Here is a 21,646-nt window from a genome sequence, read left to right on the forward strand (position 1 = left end):
TGTGACATGATCGTGTTTCTTAACCAATTTGCCAGGAGTAATTACTTTAGATGTATGTTTTTTTGAGTGGGGCAAAAATATGCAATGAATTTAATGCTACAAAGACGGGAATATGATGCAGTAGTACCTAATAGCTAGCCGCTGCCTGACATAAAAACGCAAATAAAGAGACCTTCCCAAGCTAACCAGTCATGTATCATATAGCTCACATACATAGATTTAAAAGACTTACATACCTAAACAGTATGGAGATCCTCATGCTACCACGAAAGCACTTGATGAACCTGTGAAATGGCGTATCGATCCCGTGATACTCTTTGAAGCACAAAATGTCTGATCCTGTACACACCGGTTGGTGTGGATTCGGATATTCTCCATTCTACTGTTGCGTGACTCCAAGCGCTGAGTTTCGAGGGTCTTGACCACTTAAAACGCAGGCAGAAATCATCATCATCATAAGCGGGAACCCATGTATCCTTTCCACGGAGGATCTCCACGAGGACAAATGTACCTTCAGTCATGAGGTCATTTCGGGGGCAAGCTGACCAGAAGGTAACATTCACCAAGTCGCCTTTTTTAAAGGTTGAATTTTCAGGAACGTCAAAGCTGACATCCCCGAAATTTACTCCACTACTTGTTTCATCAATCAGAACAGGGGTAAGTAAGCTTATTTGCTTATCCAAGAGATCTGGGGGTTGTGGCCCTTTTTCAACGGCTTTACCACTAATGATAGCACTTGCGAGCTTCTTGAACTCCTGAATGTAGGCACTGAGTGTATGTGGACCATATAGTGTGGAAGCTCCCTGAGAAGTAAAACATCAGTAAATGAAAAGGGAAAATAATTATAGGCAAAAAGTTGTCACATTATAAAAGTAGAAAATGTTGTAAGGATCACTATTTTTACTGCAATTTAATTATTTATTTTAGTTTTGTGTGTGAGTAGCAGTGTTTTGATTCAAGTAGCTACGTAGAAAAAGTAAATAAGAATTCAGGGCCATTTTAAAGTCATCGCAGTATGGCATGCCTTCTATCTTTTGAAATCACACTATGGCAATTTCAAGGTTCACTGCCTTTAAAAACTTCCTAACCAACTGTCCTTGGGCGTTGGCTATAATAGGGGATGGGTAGGGGTTAGGAAAAGCACTTAGGTTCAAACCTAACCAAACAGGAAAAATATCAATAATGGCAACATTGGCAAGCAATCTATTATGGTCGATGAACAACAGAAAAGAGTTCTCAAATAACAAAGTTGTGTCACATGTAACATTTGTTGACTCTCCCTCTGTCTCTCCTGCCGGGTGTAATACCATCTACACTGCTGATATCAAAGAGTTTCAATTAAGTGTTCGCTGATTATAGCATTTGAATATAGAACTCCGCATGCATATCTGTTCCTTGATATTAAGACTGACCTCATATCTTTGCACCTGGTACTCTTCAAAGGTAGTCACATACTGTGAATAGGTATTAGTTAACCCTGCTATAACAACATGGACATTGTCATGACCATTACTTGTGAGCACTGTCTTCACGGCATCACGGAGACGCCTCCCAGCCATTGTTGTAAATTCTATAAGAACCAAAACAATCAGAAAAGTCACGAGTGTAAAGGAACACATCCGCTAACATAAAGAAGCATAAATGTGTAGTTAGTTGCCAGAAGCAACAGTAAAAAGTGATTTCCAAGGAAAACATATACGTGCTCCTTAATTTTCTCCATGAGAAATGAATGCATAAGTTACAGTCTACCATAAAAATGGAGTTTAAGAATTGGTTGAGAAGACTAACGTGAATCTTCCTATATTATAATTAACATTACAATAGAAGAATGGAAGAATAAACAAGGCAACCCACTACCTCCAGGTACACTCAGAATGACTAGCTGTCCTATCCGTAGGATCTGGAGTGGAAGTATTGAAGGCTGCATAAGCATGGACAAACAAAATTTTTAGAAACTACTGCTATCAGTCTTTACGCAGCCTCTTTTTTTTTTTTTTTTTTGGGGGGGGGGGTCAAAAGGACTGAATGGCGGTCTCTATAAATCAACGAGATATTATTTAAAAAAAACACTTTGACAGAGATGATAGTAAATTTCCCAAAACCACTTCATACTCAAATGATCACAATCTTCCAATAATATCATTTTACAAAACCCCAATGTGACGCCATTGCATTGTTTCTCAGGCATGAATACCAGTTTATAAAAATGCATTTAATAGATGTTATGGCTACCCTCAGGGTATTTGGGAGATTTTTTTGCGACTATGTGGATATCCCGAACCTCAACAATCTAGCATCCCTAAAAATTAAACCACAATTTCCAATCTATGAGCTCAAATGAATTATAGCAATCAGTCAATTCTGGGAAAATCATATGTGACGCATTTCTTTAAGCCCCGTTTGGATAGTGAAAGTATTTCATCTCATCTCATCACATCATTACAACTTTTCCAAATTCCCACACCAAATATAATAAACAATTCAACTTTTTCAAATCACAAAATAATAATAATATTAAAAAATAATATTCTAACAATATTTTATTCAACTTTCATCTAAAACCAACTCATCTCATTTTACTATTTAAACTGCACCTAAAACTAAATAATTACATTCTAATGAAACTTTACACAGTTAGCCATACCATGTTCCTATAGTTTGATATAAGAAATACTATGTTTTTTTGGGCCAGAAAGACTAGTTTAATACTCAGACTAGACCCTTCACCAGTAACTTTTTATATCTTAAATGGGGCATCTTCTGCACAAAAGGCAATATGTAATTAAAACTTACAGAAATAGACTAAGAAGCATATGTGATATAGGAATTCAGACCTAAATTATAAAAAGCACATCCAGGCACAGCTTACTAAGATGGCACTACAAGAAATAATGCTGTTATACACTGCCACCTGCTGACTAAGATAATTTGATTTGGGAAATAAAAAATTCGACCAAGTTTAGGCATTAAAGTATTACAATCTACACAAAAACAAGAATGCTCATATAAACCAAGTCTGCCACTTACAGCCCAGTCATATGGCTGCTTCATTTCCCCAGTATCAAGCAAAATGGGCTTGGGTTGTTGACAATCAATTTGTTCCTTGTCTGGCGTTTTGAGTATGTTGCGCACCAAACTCCAGAAAGGATTTCCCTGAAATAAAATCAGAGTAAACAGTAGCCTAGCAATACATGTAAGACCTGAACAGTACAAGAACATTTCATAATGCCCAGCCCATAAAAAATTGCTATTACCAATTACCTTGTCATCTCCTTGCTTAAAGTCAAAAGCTCCTGGTCCATCTGTTGTTCCGGCAGCAAATGCAAATCCCATTGCAGCAGAGCATGTATTTACCACCTCAGAAGCCCCTCCCTCTCCCTCTCTAGGAAGTGTCACCTCAAGTTGTGAGAAATCTATGTTAGTGTGGCGATAGTCAACCTTCCCAATTAATTGTTCGGATGCTTTGTTGAAAAGTTCTACAGCTTTTCTGAATTGCCTCTCTCCTATTATACGCGTACTTTCAAATTCATCTGGGTAACTGCCATGTTATGTGTGGGCGCAACTTAATATCCACAGAAGCAGCAGATACATATGTTACAGTGCAAAAGTAAAAATAAAATAAAAACATAAAAGATCTTAGCATGCAGAGGGATGAGTACCCCGGTCCTCGACCATAGCACAACTCATTCTTCCCACCACAAGTACTTTGATTGAAGTCACAAGGTAGCCCAGTGTCTATGCAAAATGCTCCAAGAACATTTGGGCTAACATCACCACAGTTTGATTGACAAAAGGCAGAAACAAATCCAGGCTTGTTAGCCTGCCTGAGAGCAGCCCTGACACGTCTTGCAACGCTCATCTTACTGTCTGCTGGTCTACCAGGAGGAGACTGGAAGGAAGCAGCAAGCTCCAGTAATTCATGGTCTGCAAAAGAAGAAAAAGTACAAAACATAAATAAATGGAAGTTCGTTCCATTTTTATTTTCTTATAAAAAAATTAAGTTCTGCAATCCTTCAAAATCCAAGCTATACATGTGCCGACCTGATGCAAGGTTTATCAGTAAACTATCCTATATCATATCCAAGTCCTTAAAACTATATATGTCACATTCAAATTTGCATACTTCACTACTGTTGTTATTAACTTAACTTATGTTGATATTATGGAAAGAAAAACCATCCTTTGCCTTTCATTTTGCAGTTCTATTCCTGTGATTAATATTTTCACTCAATGTAATTTCTTTTTCTTTTTTGACAAGTCACTCAATGTAATTTCTATATTTAAGTTGCACGGTTTTTCTATTAAAGGTAGTAGATGCCATATAGCAACCTTCCCTCAATTCTCTTCTCTTCTTTTAAACTGCCTATTTGTTGTACTTTTGCTAGCTTTTTTTTTTATTTATTTTTTTTATAAGTAATAGATAAATTTTATTGATGTGAATGAAATAGGCATGTACCATGTACACAGGAAGTATACAAAAGAACACCTAAATACATTCTAAGAACGATGAACTAAAGACAAGAAATCATGAATATCCTCCCTGTTTAATACAATAACGGAAAACCAAAGTAATAAAGTATGTAGAACAAAATTCTTCAGCTCCACCATTGTGCGTTCTTTGTCTTCAAAACAGCGCGCATTCCTTTCTGTCCAAATACACCACATGATACACAACGGAATCATCCTCCAAGTTGTTGCCACTTGATGACTACCCTGCAATTTTCTCCAACAACTCATCAAATCCACCACCCTCAAAGGCATCACCCAAGCAACACCAACCCTTCAAAAGATCTCATCCCACAACACCCTTGTTACATTACAATGTAGTAAGAGATGATCCACCGATTCTCCATTCTTTTTACACATGTAGCACCAGTCCAACACTACACATCCTCTCTTCCTCAAGTTGTCTATGGTCAAGATCTTCCCAAGAGCGGCATTCCAAACAAAATAAGCAACTTTAGATGGCACCCGAGACCTCCAAATGTTCTTCCAAGGGAATGGAGTGTGATACTGTGTAATCAAAAGGTTATAATACGCCTTAACTGTACATTTCTTTTGATCCTGAACCCTCCACTTCAAGCTATCATGTTGTGCCATAGTAGTCCCCTTCAACCCTCCATTTCTTTTAATATTTTCATATTCATTTTTGCTTGTTTTTCACATATATTAACACAGAAGCTGACATAGCTTGATTACTGGCATGAATCATATTCATTCAAGTACCAATACCTTTGTAGGCAGACATTCCTCACCAAACCCACGACACAAGAAGCAACAAGACCCAATGTAAATACACCAGATACTTTTTGAACCTATTAATTGCTGTACAGCACCTATTAGGCCATTACTCTCAATATAAAGCCTGATGGAGAGTTGGCAAGGAGAAATTTACGCGCAATTCTGCGAGAGACAAAAGGATAATTACAAAGAGAAATGATATTTGCAGTCGTAGAGTGCGTAAGCGCGGCACAATCCCTTTGAAAAAAGTAAGTAAATACGGGACTCATATTAAAAAAAATAATTTTTTAATAGTGGACCCCACTCTTTTTCAAAAGAATTGCGCAGCGGTTGCACATTCCATGACTGCATGTAGTATTACTCAATTACAAATCATGCCCAAGAAATAGTTTTTTCCTTTTTATCTCTTTGAAGAGCCTTGATCTCTAAAAATGTTGACTTTATCTTAAAAGGGACGATCCAGAGAACCAAGGGGAGTGCATGTCAAATTGTGTAACATCTCTTACAACCATGAGCAAGTGATATTAAGTATAGGCAAAAATGCAAGTGCCTTTTGCGAAAGCATATGTTAAAGCCAGTAAAGTTTGACAACTTAAAATTGTTAAACAAAGCCAAAAATAAACCAAGTAACTGAACAGTAATATAAATTTGTTGCCTTGTTATTTCTATTCTATTACAGTAATCAATATGGGTCCCAAAAGAAATTATACCACGAATATGTTACTTCTTTAAGGCTACAGTTTCCAGTCTGTTATAAAATAAATTTACTGTAATTAAATGCGAGAGCTAGCAACTTACAGTTACTATGAAGGTTAGGAATTATGTTTGAGACTCTTCGTGGGATTCCATCAGCTCCAAGTCTACCAGAATATGAGATTTCAGTGCCATTCTGCTCAAACCAGTCTTCCATAAATCTTGCGGCAGCACCTTTATTATCCCCACTTATCAATGAATTTGTACGACTCATAGAAGTTCCATGAGTCGCAAACCAGTTAAAGCTACCTAGTGGACCCCACTTGTCATCTACAAACTTCAAAAGGGTCATTTCCTTATCAACATCATACTTGTATTTACCTCGCTCAGCTGCAGGATTATTTAAATAAGCACTAGGACTGCGGTTAACACCAGCATCTAAGAGCTCTCCTGTAAGTTGACAACCAAAATCTATTTCAGCATGTTGACGATGATTTACAAATAAAACATATACCACCACTTTCTCAAAACACCATACAATAGTTCATGGCAGGATGAAAGCATTGCAATATAAGTTGTTATCTAACTGTTGGATCCGAGTTCAGAAAGCCTATTTGTCCTGTTTAGGTTCTTACTGATCCCTTTATTTAAGTGACTCGTGCATCCATAAAAGTAGCAGATGGTTGAAATTATCTAGAAAGCAAGGACACAGCCCTTGATTTTAAAGAAACCAACTTTTAGCTATGCATGCTGAAGAGCTGGCATTAGCTATATATGTGCAAAACCAGATACAGAGATAAAAATCCGTAATTATGAAAAGCAAGTACATGGGAATAAAGATGAGCCACATTGTCCCCCTAAAACTGCAGGTAACCCCGTCACGTCAATGGCATCAACCATATAAAAATCTAGAGTTATTTACAATGAAAGCTGAAAGAGGCTTCAAAGTAGGGGTGAAGCTAGGTCTTTTATTTACCAGGATGGGAATATATAACTCTAAGAATAAAAGTGAGAAAATTAAAAATATAATATAAATATATATTAAAAAGCATGAAATTTAATGCTTTTCACTAATAAAACTAGATTGAGATAGTAAATTTAATTTCGATATTGTGTTGAAGTAATATTGGGTAACTTGATTGGAGAAGGTGACGATTAACCTTGATTTTTCTTTTTTAATGACAAGGAACCGTAGAGATGTCAAATGCAACATGTTTTTGACTGGGTTAACCTTCAATTATATATGATCTTTAGCCACACCAGTAAAAACTTAATTTTTTGTTAAACACTAATGCTTTTAGATTTTTTCCCCTAAGAAAAATATATACAGATTCTTTAAGGTTTGTTGCTTTCAAACGATCATATTCTTTCTCCTGCTAATGAGATTTGATTGAAATTATTAATTAAAATTACATATATATATATATATATACACTATCATAAAGTTGAAAATATTAATTTCTACATCTCTTTAATTTTATATGACAATGAGATTTAGATATAATAGCAAAGAGAAAAATGATAGCAATGAACATGCCACAATGTTCTTAAGAAATTAGAATACAGTGCAAAATGTTGAAAGAGAGAGGGAGAAAGATGACACAGAAAAACAAGACCAACAGGGACATTTTAACATCCAAATGATGTGGTGAAGCATAAGAGCTCTTTCCCTTACCATTACTTACAAAAACTGACCCGGGCCGGATATTTTCATGGGCTTCTATAATGCTTTTCTCAATCCCATCAACAATGACATCAAACGACTGTCGTACAAATCCAAGGGATGTTATAATATACACCACATGTTGGAGATAACCCCCAGGGCCAGCGTGCGTGTGAATTCCACTAATAGCTACATTATCTTCAGTATATAGGTCCCCATACCTGCCAAATAAAAAGATTGGATAGTTTCAGTTTGTTGGACAAAGATGTTGAAATGCCCAATAAACTCAAAATTTGGCATTTAGCAACAGAAATTGAAGTCCATCCATTTTAAAAACACCATGCACCAACCGGGGATGGAGCTAGGAATTGAAACTGAAGGGGCCGGTATGCACTAGAATTTCTTTTTGGAGGAATAGAAAAAATTGCAGGTTTTTGGGGCGAGGGGGGAGAGATCCCCCCTATCTTCGTCACCCGCCAATCATAATAGGTTTTAAATAACAAAGCAAATTTGTTCATATCCGCATGAATAGAAGAGTTTATGTATTACAATAAATGTCACTCTTACATTATAGGTGGACTTTATATGACAAATAAATTATTTTTGCTATCAAAATATACATATTGATAAGAAAATGTAGAGCAATAGCTTGAGACATATTATATTAAGTACCTTGCCTTCAACCTCTCAATCACCTTGATTGTTACAATTTGTGAAGCCATGCAAGCATCGAGATTTACAAATACTACCCTGTTCCCTTCTGGCTCTGCAACGATGAAAGTGCGAGCTCGGAGCCTGAAGTGAATCCCAGCTGTGATCTGTTCTGAGTTAGCGTATCCCATCATATTAACATCAGCGGCAGGTCCTGTAATGTCATAGCTTCCAAGCCCAATCAAATAATTGGATGCTGAGACCAGTCCTCTAATATTCTGCAGCAGGAGTACCAAAGCAATCCATAACCAAATCATTGCACATGGCCTCTTGAATTTGAGATTAAAACGAGATGAAAACTCCATCGCACTCGATCGAGATCTATCAGAAATCAACCAGTTCTTCTCATTTTCCTTCACAGACAACATATTCTGCGACAGACAGCCGTAGTGCATAAGAGTTCCAAACGTATGCAAAACGAGTCACAGAAGCTGCACTCTATTTTATCTAATATGGGCTAAAATGTAATCTGCATAATTTATCTCTCTATCAAAGTTAGATAAGGCACGTGTCAATGCACAATCTATTTCTTGTTTAACTCGATTCTCAGAAACCTCGAATCGTTTGATTATAACCGATTTCACAAAAAAAGAAGAAGCAGAATAACATATGCTACCTCATATAATTCAAATATCTTGATCAATGCTAATAGCTAGACATACACTATCACAGTCGAAACTAAAACAGATTTTCTCGAATTTTCTTTTACATATTACAATTTTAGGTTATGATTTCTGACCAGACCGAGAGCACTGTAATGCACCATTCTACCTATGATTAGCGAGGAAAAGAGCCAAGTAAATGCGATTAACAAAGGTAAAACCCTTTCAGTTTCAGCGGAGATTCTGTACCTTAGCAGACGACGACTTGCGATTTCCACACTACGGTCATTATTTTAAAGCAGTTGCTGCAAATTTGATCGAGTTTTTTGAATTTCCAGAATGCGGAGTGTATCTCTGGCTCTTTGACAGTAAACATACCCTCGAGCTTTGCAGTAGAGTGAAAGTGAAGAAAACGTGTCGGAAGCGGAAAATGAAGACCGATAACTTGGCGAGGCTTGCTCGGTTTCCCAGTTTTATCCACCAGGATTCCTATACTTACTGGCCGAAGTCTACTCCAGACCTAGATTGGGAAAGGCCCGAATCTTAATCCATATTTTCTGCGCTGAACATATTGAATTCAAACCTCCCTTCCAAGCTTTGCGGGGGGTTTATGCATTCAAAAAACAATTGGCCTTTGGTTCTTCGACTCCTTTTAATTCCAAATCATCTAAATTCATTATTACAATTTTTTTAAATTTCAATACAAAATATAAAATATAATAAAAATTTAATTTTTTTAAATTCTAAAATAATAATAATATTAAAAAATAATATTTTAATAATATTTTATCATCTCAATTCAACATCTAAACATAATTTTAATATTAAAAAAATATATATATAATATAAATGTTTAAATATTATATAATTATTTTAAAAAATATAAATAAATATGAGATTTATATAAAAAAAATTAATTTTTTAATATTAAAAATTATTTTAAAAAAAAATTATATGATATTTATATATTTTACCACTATATCTAATATTACTATTTAGTTTCTTTTGAGTCCTACCTTTGATCAGTTGCAGAAAAATGGTGAAAAGTGCAGAGAAGTTCTCAGTATCCAATCCGATTGCAAAACTTCGAAACTAAGCAAAATCGAAGGAAGCAATGAACAAAACCATCAATTAGCAATGAAACCAACAAAAGTTCTCGATATTGACAAGCAGATCCCAGCATAATAAATTAGCAAATTCACCATACACCTGTCCATCATAAAAAAATCGTCGACAATTCACCTTCTTCTCTGTTTCGTATTTTTATTTTTCTCTTTCTTTCAGCTATACTGTAATAGTTTGTGGAGATTGCGTTAAAAGTACTAGTAGTAATTGTTCTAGAAGATTCATTTTTCACACATGTAAATCTGCCATATACATGGCAATAGGTTTGTTAGTATTTATCCTTTTTTATTCTCTGCGTCAATATTGAGTAGAGGATACAAAGTTGTATATAACAACCATAATGGTTGCTGTGTAATCATCAATTTTCTATGAAAAGAATAATTTTTCCACAACTGTTTTCTATTTTTGTCATGGTATCAGAAAACTCTTGAGAAAATAGTTTTCCCTTTCTTCTTCATCTTCATTCTTTCCATGGCATTTTCATTGGTTATCCCTATGCCACAAAATGTTACAAACTCTTTGACCTCACTACTAAAACTGTTTTTGTATCTCGAGCTGTGGTCTTTCATGAGTCTATATTTTCTTTTCTAACTTATGTTTTACCACTTCCTCCATCAACTAAAAATTCCTCACTTGTTCTCCCTTTATCCCTACCTGATCTTCTTGATGTTCCTATTGATGTATCTCTAACTGACATTACATCTTCATCTCATGTGCTTGCCCTACTAATTCTATTGATGCATCCTCATCTTCTCCTTTTATACCCCCTGTCATGCCTACTCGTACCTCCACTAGAATTAGAAAAGTTCCAGGCTACTTGTTTGATTTTCATCACAGGTTCCTTCTCTCTCTAACACCACTCCAACCTTCCCCTTCTGCCAATGGTACTCTATAAGCAGGTAATCCTCACCCTTTAGCTTCTACTCTCTCTTATGATAATCTTTCAACTTCTCATAGAACCTTCACTTTAAAATTATCAAGCATTTATGAACCCAAGTTCTTTCATGAGGTTGTGTGTCATCCTCACTAGAGAAAGGCTATGGCAGACGAGATAGCAACCCTAGAAGCCAATCAGACTTGGGAACTCACTACACTACCTGTTGGTAAAATTCCTATTGGCTGTCGATGGGTTTACAAGATTAAACTTAGGTTTGATGGGTCCATTGAGAGGTATAAGGCCAGATTAGTGGCCAAGGTTTATACCCAACAAGAGGGATTCAATTATTATGAGACCTTTTCATTTGTTGCCAAAATGGTAACTGTTAGGATAGTTTTGGCTCTTGCTTCAGTTTATAATTGACACCTCATCCAATTAGATGTTAACAATGCATTTTTGCATGGTGAGCTTCATGAGGAAGTGTATATGAGCTTGCCACAAGCTTTGCTAAACAGGGGGAGCCTCAGCAAGTGTGTAAGCTACTCAAGTCTCTCTATGGCTTAAAGCAAGTCTCGAGACATTGGTTTAGCAAATTCTCAGGGACCCTCATCACTCATGGCTTCACTCAGTTCACTGTAGATTACTTTCTCTTCACCAAAATTACTAGATCATCATTTATAGCTTTGCTTGTGTATGTAGATGATATATTAATAGCCTCTAATGACATGAGTGCAGTTGAGGAACTCAAACTGATTTGGATAGCAAGTTCAAGTTGAAAGATTTGGGTCCTCTAAAATATTTCATAGGTATTGAGATATCTAGAACAATAAATGGTATTACTAGTCAGAGGATATATGCTTTAGGAATCCTTGAAGATAGTGGGATGTTAGGGAGTAAGGTGCAGAAATTCCCTATGGAGCAGAATTTAAAGTTGAGCAGAACAGAAGGTTGATAGGCAGACTGATATACCTTACTATTACAAGGCTAGACATCTCATATGTGGTTCAAGTGCTTTCTCAATTTATGAATAAAAGCTTGCAACAGCAAATAGAGTGTTGCAATACATTAAAGGAACTCCAGGGCAAGTTCTCTTTCTATCTTCTAAGTCAAAACTGCATCTAAAAGGCTTTATAGATGCGGATTGGGCTGGGTGTATAGATACCAGAAAAAGTGTTACTAGCTTTTGCATATATCTTGGAGATTCATTGATTTCATGGAGATCTAAAAAGCAGTCCACTGTTTCTAGAAGTTTTGCAGAGGCTGAATATAGATCAATGACTTCAACAATTTGTGAATTGATGTGGCTAGTTCAATTGCTTAAGGATTTGCATGTTCCTCATCCACATTCTGCATTGTTGTTTTGTGATAACCAAGCAACCTTACACATAGCTACTAATCCTGTATTCCATGAGAGGATAAAGCACATATAAATCGATTGCCATATAGTGAGGGAAAAGCTTTAAGTAGGACTAATCAAGATATTGCATGTCAAGAGTAATATGCAGTTGGCAAATGTTTTCACCAAGGCTTTGGGGCAACAACAATTTGAAGCATCTCCAAGATAAGATTATTAAACATATATAGTCTATCTTGAGGGGGAGTGTTAAAAGCACTAGTAGTAATTGTTCTAGAAGATTCATTTTTCACACATGTAAATATGTCATATACACGTCAATAGGTTTATTAGTATTTATCATTTTTAATTCTCTGCATTAATGTCAAGCAAAGGACACAAAGTTGTATATAACAATCATAGTGGTTGATGTGTAATCATCAAATTTCAGTGGAAATAATATTTTTCCCACAATTGTTTTCTATTTTTGTCAAATTGTTTAAAAAAAAAAACTTGTAGAGAGTCCTATGCTAGATGAGGACTCGGGTACCAGGATGTTGGAGAGCTCCGACGATGTGGTTGCAGCCATGGCAGCGGCTGTGACAACTCACCAAGGCGTTGAGGCTAGCGGCGTTAGATCAGACTCTGGTGAAGAAGACAAAGGTGACCAAAGTAATTACAGTGGAAACCGGTGGCCACGATAGGAAACTTTGGCACTCTTGAAGATACGGTCGGATATGGATGGAGCTTCAGGGATACAAGTGTTAAGGGTTACTTGTGGGAAGAGGTTTCCTGGTGATGTCTTCTTTTTTTTTTTTTTTTAAATAGACTTACATCCGTCACATCAGTTTCATTCACAATTTCGTGCACAAAATAGATTGTACTAGCAGAACTGTTTAATTAACTCATTTCATCTTCTTATTATATATATTTGTTTAAAATTTATATACAAAATATAATAAATAATTCAACTTTTTTAAATTACAAAATAAAATAATATTAAAAAATAATATTCTAATAATATTTTATTCAACTTTCAATTTTCATCTCATCTCAATTTATTATTCATACCTCCCTTAAGGAATGTTTGGAGAATTAAATGAGATGATAATCATGTAAATAGTAATAAAATGATTTGAATTAAAACGTTTTATTGACACCCGTCTTAAAATGAGATGAAATGAGATAAAATGATTTATGTGCTCAAATACATATAAGAAATAAATAAATACTAGAGCAACCTTAATTTTGAAAAATGTTGTTATTTGTATTGGAGGTGATTTTTTTGTTAACAGATATAATAAGTCAAATTGATTGGTACGGAATGATTTTTGTAAGGCATCACCTTCACAAGTTTCTCATCTTCAACAAACACAATAACAATCATTATCAATTCTTAATTTTTAAGAATTATAATTTTTTTAAGAAAATATATTTATGATTATTTTAAAGTTTTCTACTTCTTCTCATTCGTTTTCTACTTCTTCTCATTCGAAAACTATCTTCTTCTTTTGTTTACTCAGTAAAAAAAAGTGTTCACACATGACATCGTGGTGTGTTTTTCATCTTGAAACAAGACAAGAGTTCCGAGGGTCAAGTGCATATAGGATTTTTAATTTTATAATTTTGAGAAATTACATAAAATCCTTACATCGCATACTTTAATATAATTAATATGTGATTTGTGATTTTTTATATTTTTTATTTTCATACTTAAATATGTTTGTATTTAAATATAATGATAAAAATGATAAATCACTTGTTTTTTAAATAGAGATGTGTGATGTAAAGCTTCTTTATAGCATTTCTATATCACTTTTTTGCATATTTTTATCATTTTAATCCATCTTTTTCTTTTGTTTTTAAGATTGTTAGCGGACATTAATGAGACATGGCATTCTCCATGCCATGCAAGTCGTCCCATAAAAAAAAAATTATAAAAGCTTAAAAACATATACTTAGAAAATTTAAAAAATTATAAACAAAATTAATTGGAAATGAAAGTGCTAAGGGCTAGTTTGACTATTATTTATTATTTTATTATTATTTTTCATTATTATTTATTACTATTCAATATTTCTTAATTACTATTCACATAATATCTGAGATTATCTCACTATTCAAACACAATCTAAATTTTTAGTTATCATATGAATAGTAAAAATATGGATCCAGAAGTTTGAGTCATCTCTAAAGTGGACAGATGAGAAAGTTCTAAATTCTTAAAATTGAAGGTAACCATTTACAATTTTCAAGATAGCGTGACATTCTTTAAGATTTTAATTTTAATGAGATGATATGGGAATTTTGTGAATAGTAATGAAATGATTTAAGTTAAGATGTTATTAGATTTTGAAAACTGAGAGAAAAATATTAAAAATTAAAAATTTTATTGAATATAATTTTTTAATATAATTTTTGTTTTGAAATTTGAAAAAAATTATATTATTTTTTGTATTTTGTTTGAAAATTAAGAAAAATTGTAATTATTAGATGAAAAAGTTAAAAATTTTAAATTGAAAAGTATTTTGTATTTAAATGATATTTGAAAAGGAAATTATGAGAGATCTCGCTTTCCAAACATGAACTTAATTTTATTTGACAAAATATTTGTTAATGGACGGTGCTACTCACACCGAGAAATCCCATCGACACTTTGTATTGAGTGTTAATTTTTTGGTAGACATAATCAGTAGACTTTTTTGATGGGTATACCATTTTCAATTGTCAATAAATCATAATTTTTTTTTATATATGGGGAGGGGAGATTCGATCCTTAGTTCTCAAAATCAAGGTGTTTCCAATTGATCAAAATAGTCTTGGCAATAAATCATAACTTTTATCAAAGTTAAATGATACTAATCTCATGATTTTGTCTCCTCAAAATTACCGTTTGAGTATTTTAATTTTTTTAATAGTTGAAGATGTGATTATTAATGAAGTTATGTATTTATTTATTTTTAAATATGTTTAAAAAATACTTGAAAAAAAAATATGCAATTGCACTAATGATAAGTTTGATGAGGGCAAACTCACTTAACAGCAGCACCATTTACCAATTAATAGAAAAAATGCCGCCAAAAACTTAAAGACTAAAAAATTAAGGGTTCAATTTACCAAGTTTTAAAACTATCGAGGTCTTAAAAAAAAAACGTCAAAACCCTCACTTCGCAGTCGCTCAAAGAGGACGAAAGCCGAAAGTTTTTCACCGAGAAGAGAGACACAGCCGAACTCCAGAAATGGCGACTGCTCTGGCGAACAGAGCTTCGAGCGATCGAGCTCTAAGCCTCTTGAAGCTCCCATTCAGCTTCCTCAGAAGCTTCAGTGCTGCTTCGCAATCTCCTTCTGCGCCAAATCCCAATGCTTCTTCCTCGGCCTCGAAGAAACCCAAGAGAAGAAAGAAGAAGAACCTGTTCGAGGTGGCTCAGTTCTTACCTAGCTGGGGACTCGGGTACCACATGGCCAAGACTCACTGGACCGGGGTCTCCTACGAGATCACGAAGATCAATCTATACAAGGTCACTTTCTGTCTCTCTGCCTCGCTGATTTTCCATTGTTATTTTTTTTGCGAGAAAATGTGGGAAAATTACTGGAAATTTTCCATATTGGAAAAACCCAAAATCCGGTTATCCAAAATTTTTCGTTGAATTTGCCTAAACCATTGTCTTGTCTTGAGTGATGTGCATGGCCACAATTTTTCTTTCCTACAGTTTCTCGGCAGCCAAACAACGAGTTGGCTCAATTTTTATGCTTCTTTTGTCCGCCACTCTCTCATAGGTTTAAGGGTATAGGGTTTATGTGGTTGCTGGGTTCTGTTGCAGGATGGTAGGCATGGCAAGGCATGGGGAATCGTTCACAAGGACGGTCAGTGTTTGGTTTCATACTTCTTAAAGAATTGAAATTTGTTTTTCGATATTGGTATTAGATTTGCTGACACTGCACCTGCTGCTGTTACTTAATATATCTAGAGATTTTTTCTCTTAATTAAAAAAAGAGGTAATTTCATGCTTTATTGCTCAGTGTCATTACGTCGGGTGTTACTTTTTCTGTTTTACTGTATAATGAATCTAAAAAGAGTTTTTAGTTTAGGGAGTGAGCTGTTTACCTTGTTGGAATTATTTGATTGGGTTTAGTATGGCCTTCGCAATTCTTGAATCCCTTGATGCTGCAAACTTTAATATATCTGTAACGCTCTACTCATAGAAAAAGATTAAAAAAGACTGTTGCTTTTCACCATAACAAATTATTATTTAAGCTCAAGGATTTCTTTGCGCCAAGTCTCAGTCCTGCTTATTAATCTTTTCAATGTTGAAATGCTGAAAAGGTGTGACCTAGAAAACTCATAATCTTTGATTAGTTGTTTCTTCACGCTAAGCGTGTCTAAGGGTTCAAATGTCTCTTCACACTGGCTGTGTCTATGTATGCAAACAATAAGACCGGATTGAAATTAGTTTTGCATTATGGGGATCAGCTATCTCATATTGCAATCTTCTGTAGAGTAGTTGGTTCAAAAAAGCTAATTAGCTTTTGTCTTCTTTGGTTGACCTTAGTAACTCAATCTCCTGTTTTGATGATCCTTAGTAACTTATAATTATGGACTTGGAATGGAACATGTAGATTTCATCTTAGATTTGTTCTATTTTGGCTGACCAATTATCAGAATATGCATTTCTGTGGGAAATCAGACTGAAATGTATAATTGACTGGAAGGTCATCTAAAAAAGTTACATTAGTTATTTCAGTGTTTATGGTCCAAGAAAGTTTTGTTACTGTTTTCGATCTTTGGTCTTTCATCCAAATCTCAGGTCCATAAAAATGTTTATAATAGTAAATCATTTTATGGTATCAAGAGTAAGGATTATACAAATTGATTCAGATCGTGATTACTTTTTCTAGTTGCAAGAGCATTGTTGTTATGTGTTGGTTCACTAAATGCCTATTTTCTGTAGTTACTAGTTATTTCACAATATTTGGAGCTTGTTATAAAGGTTAGATTTATTAGTCTATTTCAAGGTAGAAGAATTATCTGATTTCAAGGCTCGATTTATCTATTTCTGTAGTTTATTGTGTTTTGATCTATCAAAAAAGTTTATTTGCTAGAATTTGATGCAGGCTTGCCAGCTGCAGATGCACCAAAGAAAATAAGTGGAGTCCACAAGCGTTGTTGGAGGTATATTCCAAACTTGACAAAAACAACGGAGATTGCACCCAATTTGACTAAATGTGCTGAAACTGCCCCGAAAGCTGAAGTTCAAGCATCTTGAATCGTATCGACTAATAATAGATACTGGTTGCCTGACCTGTTATACCCTGATGTCCTTTTTCAGCCGTTGATGCCCCACTATTTTAGAGTTTCACTCCATTGGCACCGATGTCGGATGTAGTTTGTTCTCTATTCAGTTCTTTCTGGATGTATTTGATGTTTTTTTGTAGCATCCTTGTGTACTGGAAGCAAAAGAAACGGCCTATTGGCAATGCAAATGAAAATATGTCATCACAAGTGAAAAGGTTGAGCATGATGGATTTTGTTCTCGTTCAGTTTTCATGTTTTTGGAGTGATGCTTAATCCTGTCTCTTCCAAAATGGTATCTGAGGAAATCTGGAGATTCAATGAGTGTTTGATTAGGACAGGCTCGAGGCAGGATGTTTCTTTAATTTCTGTCCTCGTTTGTTCCAACTTTCTTTCCTTCTATGTTGCTCACCCGAGGTAGGAAGGCATGTCCTTAAATTAGTATTTAATTTGTAGGGACCAGCTTTTCCCATTGATTTCTGTTTTCCAATGGAAGACTCATTCAAGTACCTCTCATGCCTCGAAATCCGAAAAGCGATCTCTCTTTCCCTCTTGCTCGGTTCAAGCTTAAGAGAGAAGGGGATTCGGTTATAGCAGACGAGAAACAAGATCTGATTCAGGAAAAACGGTTTTTTTTTTTCTTTGGAGCAAAAAAAGGGGTTTTTTGAGTGTATGCAATATGGCTGCCGCAGGGCCCCCTCTGGGCTTGTCGGCGTCGGGGAAATTGCGCTCCTTTGCGGAGATGATCTCACAGTCACTAGTAGGGGTGCTATCCGCCCCCTACGGGACTGGGGGCACCCCTTCCTCGCACCCCACCTCGCATGGGGCAGGGGGTAGGGCTTTCACCCATGTCCCTCGCCTCCGGGGGCGGGGTGCGGGGGAACCGCCCAGCCTCCTTTTACTTAAAAAAAAATACTATATTTTTTTTTATTTAAAAATTATTTCTAAGTGTAAAAGTAATTAAAAATATATTTTTAGACCCAAATTATAAATTTAAATTTTGTAAATATGACTATAATTTAGAAACTATGTAATTTTTAAATTTGTTAGTGCATATTTTGTGTAAATTATAATGTATTAGTTTTTAAATTATGTAGTTTTTAAATTTGCCAATACATATTTTGTGAACAAGTTTAACAAATTGTAATATATATTTATATATACACAATTTGTAAAATATAAATATATATATATATTTATGTTTATATATATATATATGTATATAATATATATATATATATATAAAATGGGAGCGGGGGCGGGGCGGGGTTAGGCCCTCCTCGCCACCCGCCCTCGCTAGGAGCCCTAGATGCGGGGTGGGGGGCCCCGCCCCTGCATGGGCAAAGCGGGGTTGCCAGCCCCGCCATGCGGGGCGGGGCAAGCTGCCCACCCCTAGTCACTAGCTCCGCTGCCTGAAGTGGAAGTGCCGATTCGTGTGCCCAAAATTATTGATGGTACGTCTTGTGTTTTATTCACGTTAGAAGAGATAAAAAAATCTACTTAGTGTTTTCGATTTTCTTTGGTGATGAAGTTCCTCCGCCAACGTCCTTCGTTGGATGAGATACGTGCGTTTATAAAAAATCGGTGGGGTTTAGATAAACAACCGATTGTATCAAGTATGCGACGCCCTCGTAACGTTTTCCTTCGGTTTTCAATTGAAGTTGATTTCGTCAAAGCCTTTTCTAGAGAGGTTTGTGAGGTAGAAGGGAAGCCTTACATGATTTTTATCTAGAACCTAGATTTTTTAGAGATATATGAGCCTTCCATGGTTCCAGTTTGGGTGGTTCTCCCTAGATTGCCACTGATTACAATGAGTCCTTCTTGCAGAGTCTGGTGCTTCTGATTGGCAAATATATTAGGAGGGATAATAGCACGCATTGTGCTACGCGATGGAAGTTTTTGAATTGGTGATCCAAGGAAGTTTGCCTGTAGATATCAAGAAATAGTTTATGAAATTTTGCGGACTTATTGTTCTCATTGTCACATGCAGGGCCATAACTCTAAAACATGCAAACGAGAGGTTGATGCAAAGAAGTTAGGTGATCTAAAAAAATTGGAAGGAGGCAAGGTGATGAAAAAATGGGTTCCTAAAATCCTAGAAAATAATCTGGAGGAAAATGTGAATCAGGATTTAAGAGGGAAATTGAGTTCAGCGGACATGGAGGATCCAAAGATTTTGGAAGTTGAAAATAGAGTTGAATCTTTCCAGCCGAAGAAAGTGATTGAGGATGCTAACAAAGATGTTTTATCGTTAAACCAAGAGACGTTGTTTGTGATTGAAGATGTGTCTGGGAAGCAAGGAATGATAACAAATCCTTTTCACGCCCAATTGCAAGGAAAGGAGATGGAGAGAGCCAATGAGGAAAGGGTGCAGGAAATGTTTGATGTGCAAGAAACAAGTTCTAGTCAGGATAGACAGCTCGTGCAGGAGGGTGTTGGTTTGGGGTCTGTGAGACAGCCTTGTGTTGATCATCCTGAAACTTCTCTTTCTCCGGAGCAGGAGGGTGTTGGTGAGGGGTCTGGACTATTTCGTGTTGACCAACATCTAGAATATGGTTCTTCTGTCTCAGAAGGTGAAGAAGACAAGTCTGACTTTGCTCATTTACAAAAGGAGACAAATTCGTTATCAGAAAAAGAAGGCCAAGAATGCTAGTAAGGAAAGCAATAGGAGTTTAAGCCAATGAGGTCCAGAAGGGCTAAGAGCAAGCCCTTACGTTTGAACTTATGATTAAACCAATTTTATTTTGGAACCTTAGGGTCTTGGGACCTCTAAGAGGAGACTGAATAAGTTAGTTTGCATGTATAGGCCAATGATTATTGCGTTGGCGAAACCGTTTTTGAATGACAATCATTTGAGTCATTTAAAAGTTAAACTTTGTATGGAGGGTAGTGTTTCTAATGAGGAATGTGGTGGAAAGATTTGGTTATTATGGGCTTCTGGAGTCAAGGTTATGGTGCTGCAGTGTTGTCCTCAATCTTTGTCGGTTAGACTGGAGGAGGATAACCATTATATTATCTCCTTTGTTTATGTAAAGTTTCAACAACTGGAAAGAAGAAGCTTATGGGATAATCTTCGAAGTATTAACACAGGAAATGATCCTTGGATGGTTCTTGGGACTTCAACATAATTCGCAATGATGAGAAACATAGGGGTGAAAGACCAAGATCTGCAGTGGCCATGACATATTTCAATTCTTTTATTGATAACATTGGTTTGTTGGATATGAATCATGAAGGTAATATGCTTTCATGGTGCAATGGACAACATGGCCTTTCAAGAAGTTGGGTTGGTTTGGATAGGGTGATGATTAATTCTCCTTTACTTTTATGTTGCTCTAAGGCTTCCATGAAGTATTTACCACGGGCCTCTTCAGACCATTCTCTTATGGTTGTGTGGATGGAGAGTGATAATATTAAATATGGTTTTCCAAGCTTCAAGTACCAGAGAATGTGGGAGACTCATTCGGAATTCCGAAATTGTGTTCATGGATCTTGGGAAACGTGGAAGGGAGGTCAAGGTATGGTTCGGTTAGTTGGGAAGTTAAAAGAGTTGAAGCAAAGCCTGAAGGCGTGGAATAAAAATGTTTTCAATTTTGCAACTGAAAATATGAAAAGGCTTGAGGATTGGGTGATGCATTTGGAAGAACAATTGAAAGTTGAACATAATGAGGACTCCGATCTTGACCTTTTGGTAACAAAAGGGGAGTTGAATACTTGGATGCATAGGGAGGAGCTTCGCCTAGCTCAACAAGCTAAGTAGCAATGGCTTACGACAGGTGAGGCAAATGCTTCATTTTTCAAGACTTTTGTATCCAGGCAGTATAAAGTAGTGAGGGAGATGACTCTAAATGATGGGCAGTGCTTAAAGAGTCCATAAGAGGTCCATAACGGGGCGGTTGAATATTTTTTGGATTTCTTGATGTCTAAGAATTCTAATCCTTTATCGAATCTCTCTAGTTTGTCTATGCAGGTCATTACTGACAGTGATAATTAGAAGCTCATTGAGCTCCCTTTGATCCAAGAGATTAAAGATGTGATCTTCTCCATTCCATTGGATAGTAGTTCGGGACCTGATGGGTTTGGAGCCAATTTTTATAAATATTGTTGGCAT

The 21,646-nt window shown here is 35.8% G+C and overlaps 1 protein-coding gene and 1 pseudogene across 1 annotated transcript; one reads left to right on the forward strand and one right to left on the reverse strand.

Annotated features, from left to right (window-relative positions):
- Positions 1–41: 41 nt before the first annotated feature.
- LOC109003775 lies at positions 42–9,540 on the reverse strand (annotated as a pseudogene).
- A 5,880-nt stretch (positions 9,541–15,420) lies between these two features.
- LOC109003776 lies at positions 15,421–17,783 on the forward strand. Its single transcript, XM_018982064.2, has 3 exons — positions 15,421–15,763; positions 16,067–16,109; positions 17,358–17,783. The coding sequence occupies exons 1-3, from the start codon at positions 15,485–15,487 to the stop codon at positions 17,507–17,509; spliced, it is 474 nt and encodes a 157-aa protein (XP_018837609.1). The 5' UTR covers positions 15,421–15,484; the 3' UTR covers positions 17,510–17,783.
- Positions 17,784–21,646: the final 3,863 nt, after the last annotated feature.

Source organism: Juglans regia, chromosome 5, assembly GCF_001411555.2.
Source record: "Juglans regia cultivar Chandler chromosome 5, Walnut 2.0, whole genome shotgun sequence".
Classification (NCBI taxonomy): Eukaryota; Viridiplantae; Streptophyta; class Magnoliopsida; order Fagales; family Juglandaceae; genus Juglans; species Juglans regia.

Coding starts and splice junctions, on each gene's coding strand:
- LOC109003776 (XM_018982064.2), top strand. CDS start 15,485: ATGGCGACTGCTCTGGCGAACAGAGCTTCGAGCGATCGAGCTCTAAGC. Junction 15,764..16,066: donor CGAAGATCAATCTATACAAG/GTCACTTTCTGT, acceptor GTTCTGTTGCAG/GATGGTAGGCATGGCAAGGC. Junction 16,110..17,357: donor GGGAATCGTTCACAAGGACG/GTCAGTGTTTGG, acceptor AATTTGATGCAG/GCTTGCCAGCTGCAGATGCA.